At 46.2% G+C, this 24,040-nt stretch overlaps 2 protein-coding genes across 10 annotated transcripts in view; one reads left to right on the top strand and one right to left on the bottom strand.

Moving 5' to 3' along the window:
- The window catches only part of LOC311135141 (thromboxane-A synthase-like), a 140,252-nt gene extending 129,192 nt beyond the window's left edge, over positions 1-11,060 (bottom strand). Inside the window, exon 1 of the mRNA XM_084169035.1 lies at positions 10,979-11,060. The gene's annotated coding sequence lies outside the window, so the exon portion shown is untranslated. The remainder of the gene's footprint in view (positions 1-10,978) is intronic.
- A 2,138-nt stretch (positions 11,061-13,198) lies between these two features.
- Positions 13,199-24,040, top strand: part of LOC311135464 (homeodomain-interacting protein kinase 2-like) — a 113,344-nt gene continuing 102,502 nt past the window's right edge. For all 9 annotated transcript variants that reach the window (XM_084169437.1, XM_084169435.1, XM_084169434.1 and 6 more), the window contains exon 1: positions 13,199-13,516. In XM_084169437.1, the coding sequence (XP_084025563.1) occupies positions 13,498-13,516 (19 nt within the window). In that variant the 5' untranslated portion in view covers positions 13,199-13,497. The remainder of the gene's footprint in view (positions 13,517-24,040) is intronic.

Genomic DNA, 24,040 nt, shown 5'->3' with positions numbered 1-24,040 from the left:
TCCTGACTACTCTTCAATCCCGGTAACTCTGACCAGCCTTCTGCCTTGCTACTACGTATTTTGGATTTCCCTTGAACTGTACTGCTGCCTTGTTTCATTCCGCCCTGTTGTGTCTGTGTCTCCCCCCCCCCCAGGACTTCTGGACCACCCACCACCGGCTTCATAGGACGCATCGCTGCCACTGGGGGGGGCACAGACCCAGCGCATTGGACGGGATCCCTGTTACCCCTGGAGCCTTCATTCACTCCCTACTTCCCTTTTCCCTTAAGTTTTAATAAACTTTCTGGTGTGACGCAATTGTGGTCCTCTGGTCGTCTGTCTGAACCGTGACAGTACGATCTGACCATTATGGACTCAGCGCACACTTTCCCCGACATGGAAACCGATGAGCATGAGCAGCAGTTCCAGCAGCAGCAACAACAACTCGCCATGATCATTCAACTCCTCACCAACCTTACCCCAGCCAGTCTGCCCACCAGCCCTGCCCCCGAGTTACCTGCCCCGGTCATTGCAGCCGCTGCTCCGGAACCCAAGATTGGAAACCCCGAGCGGTTCAACGGCGATTCAACCCAGGTCCGGCCATTCCTGACTAGCTGCCGACTTCAGTTCTCCTTGCAGCCAAGGACCTTCGCCACGGAGGGGGCTAAAGTTGGGTATGCCATCACTCACCTGACGGGCCGAGCTCGACTCTGGGGAACAGCAGAGTTCGAACGTCAAACCCCCGCATGTGCAACCTTCGACCTGTTTGCTGAGGAGATGCTGAAGGTGTTTGACCTGGATTCACCAACCGCAGAGGCGTCTCGTGAACTGTTCAGTATTCGACAAGGCAGACGTACAGTCGCAGACCATTCCATCGACTTCCGAACCCTGGCTAGACGAAGTTCTTGGAACACACCATCGTTGGTGGACGCGTTCTTCCATAGTTTGGCTGACTATATCAAGGACGAGTTGGTCTCCCATGAACTGCCTTCCACTCTTGATGAAGCCATCGCACTGACTGTCAGGATCGACAGAAGGATACAGACCCGTCGTCGTGAGAGGGGGCGCCAAGGTCCACCTACTACCGGCATTCGGAGAGATCCGACTGGGCTCCTGTCATCTACTGCCACTCACCCAGGTCAGCTTGATCAGTCTGAGCCTATGGAGATTGGGCGAGCCTCTCTCACTCCTGCAGAGCGCCAGCGCCGCTTCACCTCAAACCTCTGCCTCTATTGTGGAGGTGATGGACATCGTGTGGTAACCTGCCCTTTAAAGGGCCGAAGCTCACCGGGCATAGGGGGAGTCCGGTTGAGTTCAATGACCATCCAGTCCTCCGACCGCAAACCCCTGCTGCAAGTTCACCTCCGCCTCTCTGACTCAACTCACACCCTGGCTGCTCTGGTGGATTCTGGCGCCGAAGCCAACATAATGGACATCAAGCTGGCACGCCAACTGGGACTGGAGAACCTCCGTTTGACACCTCCTATTCCTGCCCGGGCACTGGACGGACACTTACTCGGATCGGTCACTCATGTCACGGCCCCGGTCTCGATGGGTCTGTCCGGAAACCATCAAGAAACTATCCAGTTTCACCTGCTCCCCTCTCCAGGCCAACCCCTCATCCTGGGTTACCCATGGCTCCGCCGGCACAACCCTCAGCTCGACTGGGTGACCGGGGTGATCAGGGAGTGGGGAGAGGACTGCCACCGAACCTGCCTGCTTGCTGCCGCACTACCCCCTCGGCCAGTACCTACTAACTCCGCTCCTGACCTCTCCAATGTCCCAGAATGCTACCATGGTCTCAGAGAGGTGTTTAACAAAGCAAGAGCCACATCTCTGCCCCCTCACCGACCGTACGACTGTGCCATCGACCTCCTCCCTGGAACAGCCCCTCCAAAGGGTCGTCTTTATTCGTTGTCTGCTCCTGAAAGAAAGTCCATGGAGGACTACATCAATGGCTCTCTGTCCGCAGGATTAATCCGTTCATCTTCATCTCCTGCTGGTGCTGGCTTCTTCTTTGTGGGGAAGAAGGACGGATCTCTTCGCCCCTGCATCGACTACAGGGGACTCAACGACATCACAGTGAAAAACCGTTACCCTCTGCCTCTGCTCACCTCTGCTTTTGAGTTGCTCCAGGGAGCCACTGTTTTTACCAAGTTGGATCTCAGAAACGCTTACCACCTAGTGCGGATCCGGGAGGGAGATGAATGGAAAACCGCATTCAATACACCAACAGGCCACTACGAGTATCTGGTTATGCCTTTTGGCCTCACCAATGCTCCTGCTGTGTTCCAGGCTCTAGTGAATGATGTACTGCGGGACATGTTAAACAGGTTTGTCTTCGTTTACCTGGATGACATCTTAATCTACTCCAGAAACCTGTCTGAACACACCCGCCATGTCCAACAAGTCCTTCATCGTCTTCTGGAGAATTCCCTCTACGCCAAGGCAGAGAAATGTGAGTTTCACGTCAAGACAGTGGCCTTCCTGGGGTACATAGTGGCAGAGGGAAGTATCCAAATGGATCCTGCCAAAGTATCAGCAGTCACTTCATGGCCAGTTCCGGAGAACAGAAAGAAGCTGCAACAGTTTCTGGGGTTTGCTAACTTCTATAGAAAGTTTATCCGGAACTACAGTACCGTTGCTGCCCCTCTCACTGCTCTAACCAGCACCAAGCAACCCTTCACCTGGACCCCAGCAGCCGACAAAGCCTTCAGTACCCTCAAGGTGAGGTTCACCTCCGCTCCCATCCTCCAGATGCCTGATGTGGACCGGCAATTCATTGTGGAGGTGGACGCCTCGGATGTGGGAGTTGGTGCTGTGATTTCTCAGTGGGCTGCGGAGGATAGGAAGCTCCATCCCTGTGCCTTTTTCTCACGTCGGTTGTCCCCCTCTGAGTGCAATTACGACATAGGGAACCGTGAGCTGCTGGCTGTGAAGCTTGCCTTGGAGGAGTGGCGTCACTGGCTGGAGGGGTCCACCATTCCATTTCTCGTTTGGACCGATCATAAGAACTTGGAGTACATCCGCACGGCCAAACGGTTGAACTCCAGGCAGTCCCGCTGGGCCCTGTTCTTCACCAGGTTTAATTTCACTCTGTCATACCGGCCTGGATCACGTAACACCAAGCCAGACGCCCTCTCCCGTCAATTCCAGAAGGATGACACCCCCTCCAAGGACCCTGTGTCGATTCTGCCAAGTCCCTGCATCGTTGCAGCTCTGACCTGGGCTGTTGAGGAACAGGTGCTGGAGGCTCTCCGTAACCAGCCAGGTCCCAGCACTTGCCCAGCTGACCGCCTTTTTGTCCCCGAAGACCTGAGGTCCCAGGTCGTTCAGTGGGGACATGACTCCCGCCTAGCTTGTCACCCTGGCTCCACCCGCACTTACAACCTGCTCGCCCAGAGGTTCTGGTGGCCCTCTCTGAGAAAGGATGTACGGGAATTCGTCCAAGCCTGCCCCATCTGCAACCAACACAAGTCGTCCTGCCAGCCCCCAGCCGGATTGCTGCAGCCCCTGCCTGTGCCCAGACGTCCCTGGTCTCACATCGCCCTTGACTTTGTCACGGGGCTGCCCCCTTCAAGGGGCATGACCGTCATTCTCACCATAGTTGACCGTTTCAGCAAGATGGCACACTTCATTCCCCTCCCCAAGCTCCCAACCGCCAAGGAGACCGCCCAGGTGGTCCTGGAACACGTCTTCCGGATCCATGGACTGCCAAAGGATGTAGTTTCTGACCGTGGTCCACAATTCTCCTCCGCTTTTTGGAAGGAGTTCTGTCACCTGCTGGGAGCCACAGTCAGTCTGACTTCCGGATTCCATCCCCAATCCAATGGGCAGTCAGAGCGGGCTAATCAGGAGCTCGAGAAGGCACTGCGATGCATGACTTCACGCAACCCCCACTCCTGGTCGCAGCAATTGACATGGGTGGAGTACGCACACAATTCTCTGACCTGCTCTGCCATCGGTATGTCCCCTTTCCAATGTGTTTATGGATACCAGCCTCCTCTATTTGCCAGCCAGGAAGAGGAGGTTACTTGCCCATCTGCACTTGCTTTTGCCCGTCGATGTCGCCGCACCTGGTCACAAGCCCGAGCCACACTCCTCAGATCCGTTGCCAGCTACACTACCGGGGCCAACCGTCGGAGAATTCCTGCTCCCACCTACCATGTTGGTCAAAGGGTGTGGTTGTCATCGAAGAACCTGCCACTCAGGGTGGAGTCGCAGAAGCTGGCACCTCGGTTCATTGGCCCATTCCCTATCATAAGAGTGATTAGCCCAACTGCTGTCCGGCTCCAACTGCCTAATTCCCTGAGGGTGCACCCCACTTTCCATGTGTCTAAGATTAAGCCCATCCATGAGAGTCCGCTGGTCCCTGCTGCGCCTTGTCCTCCTCCTCCACGGCTCGTCGATGGTGGTCTGGTTTACACCGTCCGCCGCCTGCTTCGGTCCAGACGGAGGGGTAGGGGTCTCCAGTACCTCATTGACTGGGAGGGCTATGGACCTGAGGAAAGGACCTGGGTGCCAGCTAGTCGGATTGTGGATAGGACTCTCATCACCGCTTTCCACCAACGGCATCCTGATCAACCTGCAATCCGTAGGGGCCGCCCCAGAGGGGTCCCTAACCGTCCTGCCCGCTCGGCTTCCTGTCCTGTGCCTGATCCTGTCTCGGGACCTGTCCCATCTCCCGACCACGGCCCTCCGGCTTCCTCCGAGGATGAGGACGTTCACTCGGACCGTTCGGAGGAGTTCTAGCCCTCTTCCGGCTCCCCTCCTCCCGCCCGGCGTGGTGTTGCTCTTGGGACTTCTGGGGCCGTCCCTTGGGGGGGGGGTTCTGTCATGAGCCTCTCACTCCACCGGGTTACCACCTTTATTTTCTTCCACTCTGCTCACCTCTCTCTCTACTCAGCCTAACTAGCTCCACCTGTCCCTGCTCTGCTCTGCTCTAATTACTCTGCCAGCTGCGCTGCATTACCCACTACCTCTCCCAGTATTTAAGGCCCTGTCTTTCAGCTCTCCGGTGTCAGATCGTCTGCAAAGCTCACACCCGGAACCTGTTTGCTCGCGCTTCTGGCTCACCCTGGTTTTGTGACCCCGGACCTGCCTGAATTTTTGGATACTCTTCTGCCCCAGGAGATCCAGACCTGCTTCTGCCATAACGACTCCTGACTACTCTTCAATCCCGGTAACTCTGACCAGCCTTCTGCCTTGCTACTACGTATTTTGGATTTCCCTTGAACTGTACTGCTGCCTTGTTTCATTCCGCCCTGTTGTGTCTGTGTCTCCCCCCCCCCCAGGACTTCTGGACCACCCACCACCGGCTTCATAGGACGCATCGCTGCCACTGGGGGGGGCACAGACCCAGCGCATTGGACGGGATCCCTGTTACCCCTGGAGCCTTCATTCACTCCCTACTTCCCTTTTCCCTTAAGTTTTAATAAACTTTCTGGTGTGACGCAATTGTGGTCCTCTGGTCGTCTGTCTGAACCGTGACAATATATGTATTGTTATCAGTATAAAAGACACCTGTCCACAACCTCAAACAGTCACACTCCAAACTCCACTATGGCCAAGACCAAAGAGCTGTCAAAGGACACCAGAAACAAAATTGTAGACCTGCACCAGGCTGGGAAGACTGAATCTGCAATAGGTAAGCAGCTTGGTTTGAAGAAATCAACTGTGGGAGCAATTATTAAGAAATGGAAGACATACAAGACCACTGATAATCTTCCTCGATCTGGGGCTCCGCGCAAGATCTCACCCCGTGGGGTCAAAATGATCACAAGAACGGTGAGCAAAAATCCCAGAACCACACGGGGGGACCTAGTGAATGACCTGCAGAGAGCTGGGACCAAAGTAACAAAGCCTACCATCAGTAACACACTACGCCGCCAGGGACTCAAATCCTGCAGTGCCAGACGTGTCCCCCTTCTTAAGCCAGTACATGTCCAGGCCCGTCTGAAGTTTGCTAGAGTGCATTTGGATGATCCAGAAGAGGATTGGGAGAATGTCATATGGTTAGATGAAACCAAAATATAACTTTTTGGTAAAAACTCAACTCGTCGTGTTTGGAGGACAAAGAATGCTGAGTTGCATCCAAAGAACACCATACCTACTGTGAAGCATGGGGGTGGAAACATCATGCTTTGGGGCTGTTTTTCTGCAAAGGGACCAGGACGACTGATCCGTGTAAAGGAAAGAATGAATGGGGCCATGTATCGTGAGATTTTGAGTGAAAACCTCCTTCCATCAGCAAGGGCATTGAAGATGAAACGTGGCTGGGTCTTTCAGCATGACAATGATCCCAAACACACCGCCCGGGCAATGAAGGAGTGGCTTCGTAAGAAGCATTTCAAGGTCCTGGAGTGGCCTAGCCAGTCTCCAGATCTCAACCCCATAGAAAATCTTTGGAGGGAGTTGAAAGTCCGTGTTGCCCAGCGACAGCTCCAAAACATCACTGCTCTAGAGGAGATCTGCATGGAGAAATGGGCCAAAATACCAGCAACAGTGTGTGAAAACCTTGTGAAGACTTACAGAAAACGTTTGACCTGTGTCATTGCCAACAAAGGGTATATAACAAAGTATTGAGAAACTTTTGTTATTGACCAAATACTTATTTTCAAACCATAATTTGCAAATAAATTCATTAAAAATCCTACAATGTGATTTTCTGGAGAAAAAAAATCTCATTTTGTCTGTCATAGTTGACGTGTACCTATGATGAAAATTACAGGCCTCTCTCATCTTTTAAAGTGGGAGAACTTGCACAATTGGTGGCTGACTAAATACTTTTTTCCCCCACTGTATAATGAAAAGGTGGCTCTGTCCCAAAACACACGTTTTCTGGAGACTTGTGGGAGGAGTGCTGATGATGTCGCCCATTGTATGCGCTTTCGGTAGCCTGATTGCGTCCAGACTGAGGAGAAATCAGCACACAATGCATCCTTGACCACTTCCTGAAGTCGTCAGCCAGATCTGAACACAATCAAACCACAAAGCGACTTCGTATTCTGATAGCAGAAGTTGAATGTACTGTAAGTGTCAAGTGTAGACACGACCGTAGCTTCATTCAGTCTGGTTTACCAGACTAAAATTAAACAACTTTCCAAAATCAATTTTCTCAGGTTTATTGGTTTTAGGGCACATTGATAAGCTTAATCATAACACAATAAACAGAGGAGCGTATGTTTCTGTTTTATATTTACAGTGCATGCAGTTGTAATCTACGTTGTATTTATACACTAGAGCACTAGAGGATCATTACTGAGACAATTATACACAACATGCAGCACAGTGGAGAGAGATAACAGCAGGACAACACATTTAGGCTGATTCAGCACTGTATTGGCTATTTCATTATATTACATGGGGTGAGATGTTTTTCCACTGACGCATAATAATGAGAGTGAAAACAGCCTCTCTCTCTACACTACAGCTGGCTCCCCCTCCTCTACCTCCCCCTCCTCTACCTCTCCCAATCCTGACCCCAGACATGTAGCACAACAGATAGGTTGTGTCCCAAATGGCACCCTATTCCCTATATAGTGCACTACTTCGACCAGGGCCCATTTCCTACATAGCACACTAGTTTTGAACAGAGCCCAATGGGCCCTGGTCAAAAATAGTGCACTATATAGGGAATAAATCGGGTGCCTTTTGGGAGTCATCCAGATAGTCAATACAGATCTGCAGAGCACTTGTCTAAAAAGGTAACTTCTTAAATATGACTAATAAGATCTTTCAAACAATTATCCATTTGAGCAAGTCTTTTCATCTGCCTTTATATCTCTGTTAAAGGGCAATTCCACCACTTTTCAACCTCATATTCATGATCTGTTGTCACGATCGTCAGGGAGAGAAGTAGACCAATGCGCAGCGTGTTGAACGAACATGTTTAGACTTTATTTAATTAAAGCACGAACAAAACAATAAACGTCTCGTAACGTCCAACGGTAACAAAGACCAACACGGAACAAAAACCCACAAACACAAAGGGAAAACAGACAGTTTAAATATGGCTCCCAATCAGAGACAACCAGCCAACAGCTGACACTCGTTGCCTCTGATTGGGAGTCACTCAGGCAAAACATAGAAATAGACGAACTAGAACCCCCAACATAGAAACACACCACATAGAACAAACACACCCTGGCTCAACAACTAGAGTCCCATAGCCAGGGTGTGACAGTACCCCCCCCTAAAGGCGCGGACTGCGACCACGCCTCAAAAAGAGCAAAACAGGGGAGGGCTGGGTGGGCATACCTCCTCGGCGGCGGTTCTGGCTCCGGGCTTGACCCCCACTCCTTCTCTAACCCCCCAAAGTACCCCTGGTCCGGTCTGGCCCTGCTGACCAGAGCTGAACTGAACACTGGTGGAGCGGATTGCTCTAGCTCCGGCGTGACGCAGCACCTGACCGGTGCCGGACCCGCCACCGGTGGAACAGGCACGGGCCGTGCCGGACTGACGACGCACACCACTGGCTTGGTGTGGGGAGCAGGAGCGGGCCGAGCCGGGCTGACGAAACGCACCACTGACTTGGTGCGGGGAGCAGGAGCGGGCCGAACCGGGCTGACGAAGCGCACCACTGACTTGGTGCGGGGAGCAGGAATGGGCCGGACTGGGCTGGCGACGCGCACCACAGACTTGGTGCGGAGAGCAGGAACGGGCCGGACAGGGCTGACGAAACGCACCACAGACTTGGTGCGGGGAGCAGGAATGGGCCGGACTGGGCTGGCGACGCGCACCACAGACTTGGTGCGGAGAGCAGGAACGGGCCGGACAGGGCTGACGAAACGCACCACAGACTTGGTGCGGGGAGCAGGAATGGGCCGGGCCGAGCTGGCGATGCGCACCGTAGACTTGGTGCGAGTGGCAGGAACAGGCCGGACCGTACTGGGAACACACACCACTGGCCCTACGTGGGGATCAGGAACAGGCCGGACCGGACTGGCAACACACGCCAGTACCTCTCGCCGTGCCTCTACATCTTCCACCCCCTCTTCGACCAGTGGCCCCCGTAACCTGGCGGCCTCCTCTGCCAATCCGCTGGGCCGCTCTGCCGCGGTCTCCTGCTGGCCCGTCGTCCACGGCGTTAGCCCCCCCTAAAAAATTTCTGGGGGTCTCTCTTCCCCGTGGGCCAGGCCTCTATATTTCTCGCCCAACTCTCGCTCTCCTGCTTCCAACTCCAGCCATTCTGCTCCTCCTTTGGCTTGACCCAGTCGAGACTCTTCCTCCACTGTTCCCAAGTCCACCCTCTCTGCTCCTCACTAGGCTTGACCCAGTCGAGGTTGCCACGGAGATCTGCTAGCGATCTCCCTGGTGATGGCTCCTGGACACGCTGCTTGGTCCAGTCTTGGTGGGTTTTTCTGTCACGATCGTCAGGGAGAGAAGTAGACCAATGCGCAGCATGTTGAACGAACATGTTTAGACTTTATTTAATTAAAGCACGAACAAAACAATAAACGACTCGTAACGTCCAACGGTAACAAAGACCGACACGGAACAAAAACCCACAAACACAAAGGGAAAACAGACAGTTTAAATATGGCTCCCAATCAGAGACAACCAGCCAACAGCTGACACTCGTTGCCTCTGATTGGGAGTCACTCAGGCAAAACATAGAAATAGACGAACTAGAACCCCCAACATAGAAACACACCACATAGAACAAACACACCCTGGCTCAACAACTAGAGTCCCATAGCCAGGGTGTGACATATGTGATCTGTGGTTAAAAAGATAAGAAGAAAGGTCCTAAAAAATGCTTCTCTGTGACATCACAGGATAGGATTAAAAGTAAGAAAAACAGTGATTTTCAAAACCTGCAACGAGTTTCTAGCCAGAGAGAGGATATGTTCTTACTCCCCAGGTCACCACGAATCTCATAGTGTTTGAAAATCACTGTTTTTAAAATGTTTTAACTTTTGATGATGTCATTGGGTAGAACTTTTTAACTTTATATATTTTTCTACAACATGTAGAAATGCACAATTTCCACATATGTAGACACTGGTATTGGGTTGGAGATAATGATAATCAGGTTGAAAAGTGGTGGAGTTGCCTTTTAAAATCGATCAGCCTTTATATTGAACATCAAAGTCCATGCTTCTTCTGTGACTGTGAGAAACATTCAGTATTCAGTAGATATTTTATACAATATGTTAACCTTGACATAGTTGATGATCATGTGGGTCTGGGTCTATGTAATAATTCATGTCACTATAGAGAGAAATCCAGAATATTCTGTACAAGCTCTGTGTTGATGCATTCTGCCATAATTTCCAAAAGAGTACAACATGCTTGTAAAATTAACTATTCATTTCAGACATAAATTAAGGTAACCTCAATAAAAAAAATACCGTACTACTGTTATGGCTTATATAATTATGGATACTACAATTATTAAGGAAAAATGGGACAACTACTGAATAAGATTATTACATTTCTGAGTCATTAAGTTGTACAGATAGCCTACAGTTTTTGTCTAATGAGGTATAGCTTAATACAACTGTATTATATTTTCTAGTCCAATTTGAAATAGTATTTTGCCTGTTTCCTTTCATATAATTCAACAATTATTTCATGTATGTTAAGGATTGTGTCCAGTCCAAGCAATGTAGTTGACAGAGACTGATAAATCTTACTTAACAGCCTTATACCGACCGACACCAGTTTAGAAGTGAAGGCTACATTGAATTGAGCTTCTGTCACATAAAGTAGCCTAATTCGACTGATCGTAGGATTGGAGTTAAACAAATATGGGAATAGCTATCAAATAACCCATGCCAAAATGTGTGACCGTTTAATATGTTTAAATATGCATTATAATACGATAGGCTGGTGTTTGATAATGCTACAATGTTGCATTCTGTCATTGAAGGTTGCAAGTGATCACAACTGATACAGTTTGACACATTTACGGCAGTCACTCGCAGCTTGCAGTAACTACAGCTTGAACAAAATTACACAGACCTACTGTATCTATTTACCTTTTAGTACTTACCTCGTTATTATTTGATTGTAGACTATAGTTGGCCCACTTCTTGTTGTTGACGCGGAAGAGATGAATACGTACTGTAGTTCTTTAGAAGGACTACATCTGTGCGCGGGCTTTTCTCCCTGGTAGTTATTTTGCTCAAGCAGAAGCAGCTGTTCCCATATAGTCTGCCTAACACCTAACTTTAGAAAGGAAAATCGTGTAAAGGAAAACAATATGTTGTCAAATTGAAAGGCATTCCTTTGCTGACAAGTTGATCAATATAATAGGCCTATATAGATTAGGTCAATTTAATAAATCAGACTAGCCTATTGCATATGCACTTGACTAGGCTATGTATAACAAGTTAATTTAAAGTAATTTATACTGTGGCCCTAAAGTTGAAAAAGCTTTATTTTATATCATTAGGTTATGTAGGCCTATGGCTAACTTTATGGAGAACAAGCTCTGTTCTAATTGTTTTTGTTAGATGTTTAAGGTTTGCAAATGATGGATGCAATGGTATGCGTGACTCAGATCAGATTTGATCTGCTGCAGAAGTTGCTGTGTGGAGAGGATGATGAGAACGTCAAACGAGGTGCATGTAAAGTTGGCAGTGCACATATTACGTCTTGCATTCATCCATCCATTCATCCACAACGTGTTTTAGACTCATGCATTCAAAATATCCATAATAGCCTGCTGAATTTATTATTTAATGATGGTTCTATAGCCTATATATTGTTATTTTCTTATCAACAGGGGACGAGTGTGCAAATAAATAACACCCCGTTTCTCTTTAAGAAAATATAAAATGTCCCGGGGTGTGACTGGGGAAAATAGTGCAGAAGGTGAATTTTTATGTTGCTGGTAAATGACAGATTACTCACATCTGTGTGAGCCTGTCACCTGCTTCAACTCTAGCAGAGAGGAAGAGGAAGAGAGAGTCCCAACTCTGCGGAAAATCTGTCTCCCTCCAGCAGGTTGCGTATTCCCATTGTTTCGCACACCAAGCAAGGAGTTTTTGTATGGAGGTCAATGAGAGAGTGTAGAATTTGGTCAACCAAAAAATGAATGGCTTATTTTCTACGTTAGGTTTATTTGATTGAATAGATGTTTCGTAATGCTTACATTTTTATGAGCGTACTAACTTTGAGAAAAACACTTTATATCGGCGTTGTCTCGAGATGGCTATGCATATTCATGTTATGAGCCTAGTAACGTTGCATCTCTCTCCATTGAATACAGGCGGTTGACGTCAACAACCCTCATCGAATATTCAAAAATAGATTATAATATGTATCCACCAATCCAAAGAAAGGATAGGTGGGACCTAGACAGCCCACCGTGCCGCTTTGTGGACAACGACTCCCATTGTTAGCGCGGAGAGACAGGTATCTTGTCAGTATATCCATAATTTTTGCCTCTAGTTCATTCTGTGAAAATCTAATGTCGTCATACTGTATGATGAGTGCTTGATACAGGCACGACGAATGGCCCACAGAATCATTCAACACAATATTAAATGCGCAGTTCTAAAACAAGACCCAGAGATACTTTGTTACCAGATTCATGCGTAATAGTTCGTGACATGTTACATTTGCATTTGTTCCTGTGGATCTTTTGCTAATAATAGTGGTTCAATTATTAGGTTACTACGCACCTGATATTATTTGTGTTAGACTGTTATTTTTAATATAAGGATGCAACCTGGGGAAGTTAATTATAGCTTAATTACAGCTTAATGATTCATTGCAATTAGCCTATATACACTATTATTTCATGTTGCTTAAATATATAACACAAATTAGACAGTGAGGTCTAAAAAAAACAACATTTTGCACAGTAGGCAATGATTTTTTATGACATTAATAAAACAATTATTAGGTTTAGGTTATAAGCGAAATTCGGAAACAGCATAGGCCTATGTTTTAACTACAGTAATTAAGGCTACTCCATCCACATGCATACATAACCTATAGCCCACTATTCTATTATATGTAAAAAAATATATGTATATGTATGCCTAGGCTTTTTCTCACAATATCAATTTACATTAAACATTTTAAATTAATGGTTACAAAGTTACACGACACGCAACTGTTAAAACTAAACTAATGGGGCCCCAAAGAGATGCATCTTTTTTTTGTTTTTAACATGCTATGACTACGATCGATTCGATAGTCAATTGACTATACTACACCTAACTCGCTCCGCTCCTCTCATTGCAACTTTTGCAGGGTTTGTACAGTCATGTCATACACTAGCTCAAGTCAACCTGCAATTTGGCTCAACATTTGAGCCAAAAAACTATTCACAATCTGCGGGGTTTTGTTGCAGAAATCTTCCTCTATAAATTTCCCGTGGACTGAGCACGAATTTGGAACCCTGGATGGGATTTTAGACATGTTTTCTCACTAATAAACTGGGCTAGTAATGCAGGAGACAGCGACTCTGTCAGTGGCTCAAGATGGCAGATTTTTATTGAGTTCTGAACAGAAATCTTGCTTTATTTTTTGCCATGAATAACAGAAGTCCTTGCACCGATGGCCCCTGTATACGAAGGTAAGATATGTTTATATCTGAAGTTTGTGTTCAACCAGTCTTGTATAAAATAATATTATCGCGACTTTTGTTGTTTGCAAGAGAGAGATAAGAGGCAAAACTGTCATGCACCCTATCGCTTCTTTGTATCACAAAATGATACATTGATGCATTTTCTGTTTAGTGTTTAGTTTTGCTCCGTATTGGTTTCTTTATGTGTCCGATTGTCATAATAGCTCTGGTTGCAAATATAAAGTGTGAAATCTATGGTCGAATCATTATGTAGGCTACAGTCTGCATCCCATTCCCTAGCCGTCATAATTATTGTTTCACATGCGATATCCCACGATTTGAATCAAGTCGGCTACAAATACTTTTCAAAATCATCATTTGAAAGTGGTTGCATTTGATTACGAATAATCTTGCTGTTGAAATTAGACCATTACTCCATACAGAGGAGAAAAAAAGGGCGAGAAGGAAGAACATCGCAGTTCAGAAAATAGTCACGCAACTGGAAAGCAAATTTAGCCTCATTTGTCTAAATTTAAAACCTAATTTAATGTTTAGTGCTCATAACGTTTGTTTTTTGGTGCAGAGATGAGTTCCATTTTAAATCAAAGCAAAGACATGCTTATGTAGCCTACTGCTGTTGCTGCATTACGTCTGTGACTAATCCCATTGAGAGAACTGTGAAAAATATCTCTGCCTTAATGAAGACAAGAGTATTTTAAGAGTGCTACAGTATTCTTCTATTCTATTCTATTCTATTCTATTCTATTCTATTCTATTCTATTCTGTTCTGTTCTGTTCATTTACAATGTCTCACATTGTAAAGAGCCTTATTTATTGGAATAAGGCAGAGTAGATAGAGCCAGGTCCTATAGTCCAATTTTAATTTTGTATACAGTACCTCAATGTTGTGATGACTACCAGGACAAATGCTATTTGGTCATCTAGTAATATCCATAATCTATTCCTATTATAGGCTACTGCACAATACACATCCATGCTCTTTAGAAGTGCACTGCAGTCTTCTTGACATATATTATTGTCATTAACCAGAAAAAAGGAAGCATTCATTTCTTTTTTGGTCAACTAACTCATGGAAATTGAAGGGTGTAATGTGAAAATTGATGTTTTTATAATGGCCATTTGCGTGAGTATTATTTTACTATTAGTCCGTGCTCCCTCTACTGGTAAGACTTGGAACACAACCCTTTGTAACAAACCAGTAACTAAACTCAGCAAAAAAAGAAACGTCCTCTCACTGTCAACTGCATTTATTTTCAGCAAACATAACATGTGTAAATATTTGTATGAACATAACAAGATTCAACAACTGAGACATAAACTGAACAAGTTCCACAGACATGTGACTAACAGAAATTGAATAATGTGTCCCTGAACAAAGGGGGGGGGGGGGTCAAAATCAAAAGTAACAGTCAGTATCTGGTGTGGCCACCAGCTGCATTAAGTACTGCAGTGCATCTCCTCCTCATGGACTGCACCAGATTTGCCAGTTCTTGCTGTGAGATGTTACCCCACTGTTCCACCAAGGCACCTGCAAGTTCCCAGACATTTCTGGGGGGAATGACCCTAGCCCTCACCCTCCGATCCAACAGGTTCCAGACATGCTCAATGGGATTGAGATCCGGCCTTTTTGCTGGCCATGGCAGAACACTGACATTCCTGTCTTGCAGGAAATACCGCACAGAACGAGCAGTATGGCTGGTGGCATTGTCATGCTGGAGGGTCATGTCAGGATGAGCCTACAGGAAGGGTACCACATGAGGGAGGAGGATGTCTTCCCTGTAACACACAGCGTTGAGATTGCCTGTATTGACAACAAGCTCAGTCCGATGATGCTGTGACACACCGCCCCAGACCATGACGGACCCTCCACCTCCAAATCGATCCCGCTCCAGAGTACAGGCCTCGGTGTAACGCTCATTCCTTCGATGATAAACGCGAATCCGACCATCACCCCTGGTGAGACAAAACCGCGACTCGTCAGTGAAGAGCACTTTTTGCCAGTCCTGTCTGGTTCAGCGACGGTGTGTTTGTGCCCATAGGCGACGTTGTTGCCAGTGATGTCTGGTGAGGACCTGCCTTACAACAGACCTACAAGCCCTCAGTCCAGCCTCTCTCAGCCTATTGTGGACAGTCTCCACTGATGGAGGGCTTGTGCGTTCCTGGTGTAACTCGGGCAGTTGTTGTTGCCATCCTGTACCTGTCCCGCAGGTGTGATGTTCGGATGTACCGATCCTGTGCAGGTGTTGTTACACGTGGTCTGCCACTGCGAGGACGATCAGCTGTCCGTATTGTCTCCCTGTAGCGTTGTCTTAGGCGTCTCACAGTACGGACATTGCAATTTATTGCCCTGGCCACATCTACAGTCCTCATGCCTCCTTGCAGCATGCCTAAGGCATGTTCACACAGATGAGCAGGGACCCTGGGCATTTTTCTTTTGGTGTTTTTCAGAGTCAGTAGAAAGGCCTCTTTAGTGTCCTAAGTTTTCATAACTGTGACCTTAATTGCCTACCGTCTGTAAGCTGTTAGTGTCTTAACAACCGGTCCACAGGTTCATGTTCATTAATTGTTTATGGTTCATTGAACAAGCATGGGAAACAGTGTTTAAACCCTTTACAATGAAGATCTGTGAAGTTATTTTGATTATTACAAATTATCTTTGAAAGACAGGGTCCTTTTTTTGCTGAGTTTACATATACAATCACATTTAGTTTGGATTTTTGAATTAGTTTGAATGTATCTTTATTTTTTGATAGTGTGAATGTTAGTGTTGGTCTAAGTTGTGCCAAAACAAATTGTGTAGGCCTAGTACTTTTTAGGAAACATTTCATTCCAATTTAGGCCTATATCCTGATGAATCATATAGCTGAAGCTTTAGTAAGAGAGGGACAACTGACATATTATTAAGTAGGAAATTAAAACCAATTCAAGGGTACATTATTGATATCTACATTTGTGAAACCTAGGCTACATGCATGGTCATATATTTATGTCAATCCAGACAGATTGATTACATGCAGACTGGCTAGAGAGCTCTGCATGTTCAACTCAACAGCCAAAGAGGCTTGCATTAACATGAAAATTAGAGTTTAAATAAGACTCCACTGTGCAAGGTAATGAGTTGAAATGGCATTCCCTGGCTCGCCTTTCACCATGGCGAGAAAGGAGACAAATGAATTGCCTACCTTCTCTGTTCTTGCCTGCTATGTGGATCAGCAGCCAGGAGCAGCCATGGAAATGGCCACATTGCAAAGAGACCATTATGATGATGGTACTCTTTGGGCATTCAATAACGAAGACTGAAATGACCCCCTGTCTCCCTCCCTAATCATTGTGTTTGTATCTTTAAAGGCACTGTGCAACCCCCTAGTTTTTTCTCAAGATCAATTTAGTACCATTGATCTGTTCTCCATCTACACAGGCATTATGTGCTGATGTGTGTTTGAATGCTCTGTGGTTCTCTGAGAGACGTATCGAGGGAAAGAGGGAAGGAGAGAGGGAGGGAGAGATTTAGGGACCACTCTCTGTCTTCTATGGGGTGAGTACCCTTATTGCTAAATGTCAGAGGGCAGAAAAAGAGACAGAGAGAAAGAGACAGAGAGAAACAGACAGAGAGAAACCGACTGATAGAAAGAGAGATAGAAAGAGACAGAGAGAAAGAGAGAGAGAGAAACCGACTGATAGAAAGAGGAAGAGACAGAAAGAGACAGAAAGAGACAGAAAGAGACAGAGAAAGAGACTGAGAAAGAGATTGAGAAAGAGACAGTGAAAGAGACAGAGAAAGAGACAGAGAAAGAGACAGAAAGAGACAGAGAAGGAGACAGAGAAAGAGACAGAGACAGAGACAGAGAAAGAGAAAGAGAAAGAGAAAGAGACAGAGGAAGAGAAAGAGACAGAGACAGAGACAGAGACAGAGACAGAGAAAGAGACAGAGACAGAGACAGAGAAAGAGACAGAGACAGAGACAGAGAAAGAGACAGAGAAAGAGACAGAGAAAGAGACAGAGAAAGAGACAGAATGAGACAGGGAAAGAGACAGGGAAAGAGACAGAAAGACAGAAAGAGACAGAGAAAGAGACAGAAAGAGACAGAGAAAGAGACAGAGACAGAGAAGAGAGACAGAGAAGAGAGACAGAGAAAGAGACAGAAAGAGACAGAGACAGAGAGAGAAAACAATAGAGACAGACAGAGACAGAGATTGAGACAGAGAGAGAAAGCGAGAGACAGACAGACAGAAAGAGACAGGGAGACAGAGAGAAACAGACAGAGAGACAAAGAGAAAAAGACAGAGAGAGAGAGAAAGAAAGAGACAGGGAGAAAGAGACAGAGAGAGAGAAAGGCTGAGTCTGTCCACTCAGCTCTCACTCCTCCACCCTCACACTCAGCTGTTGTTGGGAGCTGGCTGATTGATATCATCCTCATAGGGCCGTGACCCCAGCTTCCATTCCAAGGTCGCAGGGTTTCAACTTTGATTTGAATTGCAGGAAAAACCCAGGAATCTGGGGCCAAGTCACCCCCTGACTAAGTTAGAGCTTAGCTTCCTGGCTATTATGTTGAAATGCAGAGTAGAGAGTTTTGAGAGTTTAGCTCACTGTCATCAGCAGATCTGGACATAGTTTGGATAGTGATCATGGCTTTCCCTGTTTTGTCAATACACAAATAGCCTGTTGCAAGAGTTTAGGCCTATCTCATGCTTTTACTTTAGGTTGCAGATTTATTTTTATTTTTTATTTATTAGGATCGCCATTAGCCGACGCCAATGGCGACAGCTAGTCTTACTGGGGTCTGACACATAACGAAAAAGACATTACAGACAAAATACTATTTACATACAGTACATTATAAAGGTTATAAAAATCTGCAGAACATTACAAGCATCCCCTTTGCATTATTCAAAGTAGTCTATCTGAAAAAGAAATCAAAATCTAGTGTTCACTGTTCAGGTTCTTGGTGGTATTAATTTGTGAAAGTGTTTAATAGAATAAGATAAGCCAGGGAATGGTGGTACTAGGAACTAGGAATACGGCAGCATCAATGTGAGAGCAGGCAGTGATTAGTCCCCTGTAGCTCAGTTGGTAGAGCATGGTGCTTGCAACGCCAGGGTTGTGGGTTCGTTTCCCACGGGGTGCCACTATGAAAATGTATGCACTCACTAACTGTAAGTCGCTCTGGAAAAGAGCGTCTGCTAAATGACTAAAATGTAAATGTATGTAAGCCCGATTCCTGTTGAAGCGGGAGGGATATGTGAGGGCTCTGATGTGTCTGTCTGGTGAAATGGTTCACAGGTGTGCTGCTCTGGCGGTTTGGTTTGGTGAGGAACAGATGGGTGTGGGTTGAGTTCTGACAGGTTAGAGGCCAGGCTGAACAAAGCATTCACAGACTGTAACGTTACTGTGTGTAGCCTATTTCTACAGCCTCTATTCTGTCAGCATATTTTCTTTAACAACTTTGTTATGTGGACAGAGAGACTAGATCAGAAAGAAGAGCAATTATCTTTAATTAGTTCTAGTGTGCCTAATGTCTTGATTCCTGAAATTTTCAGCACTGGCAACATTCAAGGTTGCAAGGCCCACTCACTCTAGGGTGGGGGCGATATGGCCAAAATACTGTATCATATCACAGTATTCTTCTAATTTATGATGGTATGTGACGGTATTTTATGTTTTAGAATAATACAAATTCTAAATTTGCTTTATGAGTAGTGCATGACCCTAGGGTGGCAACACATACATTCATAGTGATTTCAATGGGTCTTTCTCCCTTCTGATTGTTTTATACTGTTCAATTAAACTTGAACCAAAAATACATGTAATTATTTTCATCAATTTCTGCATTTCCTGAACTCATTTGAGATAATTTCCACACTACCACGTACGTAGGGCTGCACGATATTGGCAAAAAATCTAGGCCTTCTTTTTAACCAAATGTTGCAATTGCGATTTGACTTGCGATTTAGATCAAAACACTTGGGTGAACTGTTGGAATCATGGAAATAGAATGATTGTTATAATTCTATAGTTACAATATAATAGTGGGCACTTTGAATATGCTGTTTGACATGACAACGAATGAAAATGCTAGGGAGGAGTTATTGTGACAGGGTAGGAACCAGTGTTTTCTAGGGGACCCTATAATCTTTGGCTACATTAAAGGTTTTCTCTTAGCTACTTCATGTAGCTAACATATTCATGCTTCGCCTAATCCTCTTTGGACAACATGCTGATTTAGGCCTACACCATAACTGGTATCAGGCTGTATAGCTAGCTACGTTTGCTCTGACTCAGTACATTTATTAGCTAGCTAGCCAGCTAACTAGCGATTAGCATTAGTGGCTAACACGATTTAGCCACAACTTGCTAAGAAAATACAAACTTGCTGTTTGCAGATGTAAGAAATTATAGAACGCTTGTGGATTTATTTTAAAACGCAAAGTGGAAACAGCATCGTTGTCATCAACATTGTTGCATGTGCTGCATTGACCATGCAGACTGAATGCAAGTGTCTCGTGGACAAGCAACAACAAATGCACTCCTTGAGTGACAGGGGGCGGGGCTAGGTCTGTGTGGAAAGCAGCATGGAGAGAGGGAGAGCGCGGATTCAAATACCGTTATAGAAGGTAAAGTAAAAACCCAAACCAGTCTGTGCATCAATACCAGTATGTAGTCAAATACGGTATACCGCCCAGCCCTATCTCACTCTCAGTCAGATCCTGGGACTGGAGGACACCGTGTCAGCGTGAGTTTCTGCTAGCGTGCTCAATGTTTTGAGAGGGAGTGAGTGTTTGGCTGGGGATCTGCTGCTTACAGAAGGCATTTCCATGCTGAGTGTCATGCATGTGTGAAGACCTTTTTCCAGCAGGCAGCTTTCTCTGTTGTTGCTCTGTGTTTGCTGTCAGCTTGTGTAGAACAGCTGCCTGTGGCTCTGACAAGCATGTCCTGCGAGGTTCATCCAGCTCTATCTGGATGCTTCTCCCTAAGTACCGAGGGTTTCTGCATGCTATTTCTTCCATCTTAAATGTTCCTGGATAGAGTAAATGGAACAGAATAAGAGCTGTTGTGAAGTTGTATAGTAGTAATTGCTGGTTCATAAAGGCCCCTTTTACATTTTTGTCATTTAGCAGACGTGCTTATCCAGAGCGACTTACAGTTAGTGAGTGCATACATTGTTTATACTGGCCCCCCGTGGGAATCGAACCCACAACCCTGGCGTTGCAAGCACCATGAGCTACACGGGACCTTTTCATTGTCACTTCCCCATGTAGTGAGAGAGTAGAGGCTATCGTCTCTGTCATAGATATGATATGGTATTAATTTGACACAGCTCATGCTTTGTTTTCCCATGACTCCTGTGCAGCAGGGCAGAACTTCGAGGTGGGAATCTTTCTGTATGTGTGTCTTTTCCCTCAGGCCTGGTTGCCTGTTGATGCAGCAGCCCTCCTCCATGGCCCCTCCCTGCTCCACCCCTCCCCCCACCCCCAAATACCCCTCTGTTTGTTTGAGAGATGAGAAGCCATTGGTCAGCTCAGATTCTACATATGTGACACCAACACAACACCGTCTAATGGGCAGATTGGAAGCCCAGTTTTGGGGGGGGATGTGTTTAGGGAGGTGTGGGGGATACTGTAGCGACAGCTTTTGTGGTCTCGTAATCACGCCTCCCACCCCTCTCTCTCCTATTGTCCCAGCCCAGCCCAGCCCACCCCCATACCAGCCTGTTTGGTGGTGGTGGACATTGTCCATGCCCTTAATCCTATTGTTTTTGATAATATCCCCCCACCCAGTCCATTTGGCATGGCACTCTCTGGAAGAACAACAGAATGGGCCTTTATCACAGACCGGGTCATCTAGGCTTTCAACATGACATGTCACATTCCACTCACAACATGGGGCCAGGGCCCAATACAGTCCAGTACAGTCTCCAACAGTATGGATAGACTGCAGTCTACGGGATCCAAATGATTGACATAGCACGGTCGGATACAGTAACTTCAAAGAGGGAACATTCTGCTCATTTTAAAACTGCCCAGTTGCCCACCCTTATCTCTTCCTTTCTATGGAGCTTTTCAAACTGAAAAATTGATTCATCAAGGTATTCATGTTCTATGCATTCTTTCCTCCACTTGAGAGCGACTGAGAGAGAGACTGAGAGAGAGACTGAGAGAGAGAGAGACAGAGAAGAGAGACAGAGAAGAGAGACAGAGAGAGAGACAGAGAGAGAGACAGAGAGAGAGACTGAGAGAGAGACTGAGAGAGACTGAGATGCATTATGCACATGATGAAGTGAGGAGTGGAAAAGCAGATGGGCAGAGCTGCAGCAAGACTAAAAGGTGGTCTCATGCAGACCCATAATACTCTGGCATTACCAACACAACAGAGAGAGAGAGAGCCCACCATGTAGAGTGAGGGAGTGAGAGAGTATGGGCCGTCCCCCTCTCTGTCACAGAAGGGAAGTGGAACGTCGGCCGGCTGGCTGGCAGAGGGCTGGCGGCCTCTTCACAGATGGCTGCAGGTACAGCGACAAGCTTGGCTGATAACCAAAGGACTTCACACGGCCAGACGTGCAGTCTGCCCCACTTCTGATGGGAGCCAGGGGGGACAGACACAGCTCACAGTACAGAGAAGGACTGGGGAGAGAAGGGACAAAGAGAGAGAGAGAGAGAGAGAGAGAGAGAGAGAGAGAGAGAGAGAAAGAGAGAGAGTGACTGAGCCAGGCAAAGGAATCTACAGGTATGGAAATGAACATCACACATTTCTCTGTTCAGCTCTCTCTCTCTCTCTCTCTCTCTCTCTCTCTCTCTCTCTCTCTCTCTCTCTCTCTCTCTCTCTCTCTCTCTCTCCTATCCTTTATCTTTAATCCTTTCTCTCTTTTCTATCTCTCTTTTTTCAATTTCTCTTCTCTCATCTTTTTCTGCTCTTTCATTTCTGCTGGATCCCTGACTACTCACCTAGTTGGTGTTGCTCTATCACTGATGTGTGTGTGGTCAACAGTACCCTCAAATACTCAGATGTTACTGGCTTTGATGATGCTTTGGTGAGATGGAGGGTAGAGGGAACACTGATACCAGATCACTGATTTAACTGGCCTCTGGTTCCTCCATTGGTGCTGACATGTGAAAAGAAAATGCTAAATAAAAGAATGTCCCCCAGGCCACAGTTCAGATATTTTCCCATATCTAATTTCATTCCATGATCATCTCTTTAGGGCATTTTGAAACTATAATTGCCTCATGCTTACGTCTCTGTCATAGCTGACCAAAAAAGAAAATGATATAACATTAAGGTCATAGAAAAATGTTATTGTTAGTAATTTATTATTTTAGTTTTCACACATCTTATTAGATTTTTTAAAAACAATTTCTTTGATATTCAGTTGGCTATGATTATTTCAAGGCCGCATTGTTGGCTACATTGACCAGGCGTTCAGTCTTTAAAACGACATGGGTAAAGAACAGATTTGCCTGTCTGCTCTTAGAACTGACCCTTCTTTTCAGAGCGAGAGAGAGAGAAAGGGGGAAATGAAGGAGAGCGAGGGGGGGTTGGAGGGGCCCATGGGCCTCCGGGGTGCTCTCAGAGGTTGTGGAGGTGGGGTGTGCAGAGGGGGTGCACCCGTCTCCTCTAACCTGTCTCCTCTTATTGAGGATCAATGTCACACACACACACACGCACACACACATACGCACTGGCGCCCCTCGTCCTCCGTGATGGACAGATCACGTGATGATCCTCCGGTCATAGCAGCTGTGTGCTCAGGCAGGGGCTAGCAAAGGCTCTGGATTTTCAGAGAAAGCACCTCAGAAAAAGGGCAAGAACTGACCTTTAGATATATGAGGACTGCAGGACTGTTGTTTTTGCCTCGTTAACTTTCTGAAGGAGACAAAGTCAGGGAGTTGAGGCCTCCGCCCTAGAAGCTGATACGATGCCTATTGGCTTGCAGACAGTGTGGCCACTAAACGCTGATGCTTGGCTATTTACAGTGCCTTGCAAAAGTATTCATCCTCCTTGGCGTTTTTCCTATTTTGTTGCATTACGACCTGTAATTTAAATGGATTTTTATTTGGATTTCATGTAATGGACATACACAAAATAGTCCAAATTGATTAAGTGAAATGAAAAAAATTCTAAAAAATAAATAACGGAAAAGTTGTGCGTGCATATGTATTCACCCCCTTTGCTATGAATTCCCTAAATAAGATCTGGTGCAACCAATTACCTTCAGAAGTCACATCATTAGTTAAATAAAGTCCACCTGTGTGCAATATAAGTGTCACATGATCGCAGTATATATACACATGTTCTGAAAGGCCCCAGAGTCTGCAACACCACTAAGCAAGGGGAACCACCAAGCAAGCAGCACCATGAAGACCAAGGAGCTCTCCAAACAGGTCAGGGACAAAGTTGTGGAGAAGTGCAGATCAGTGTTGGGTTATAAAAAAATATCAGAAACTTTGAACATCCCACGGAGCACCATTAAATCCATTATTAAAAAATGGAAATAATATGGGACCACAACAAACCTG

The sequence above is a fragment of the Coregonus lavaretus genome (assembly GCF_964263955.1).
Source record: "Coregonus lavaretus genome assembly, chromosome: 9".
NCBI classification, from domain to species: domain Eukaryota; kingdom Metazoa; phylum Chordata; class Actinopteri; order Salmoniformes; family Salmonidae; genus Coregonus; species Coregonus lavaretus.
The sequence above is the reverse complement of the archived record's forward strand: the minus strand, read 5'-3'. Positions and strand labels throughout refer to the sequence as shown.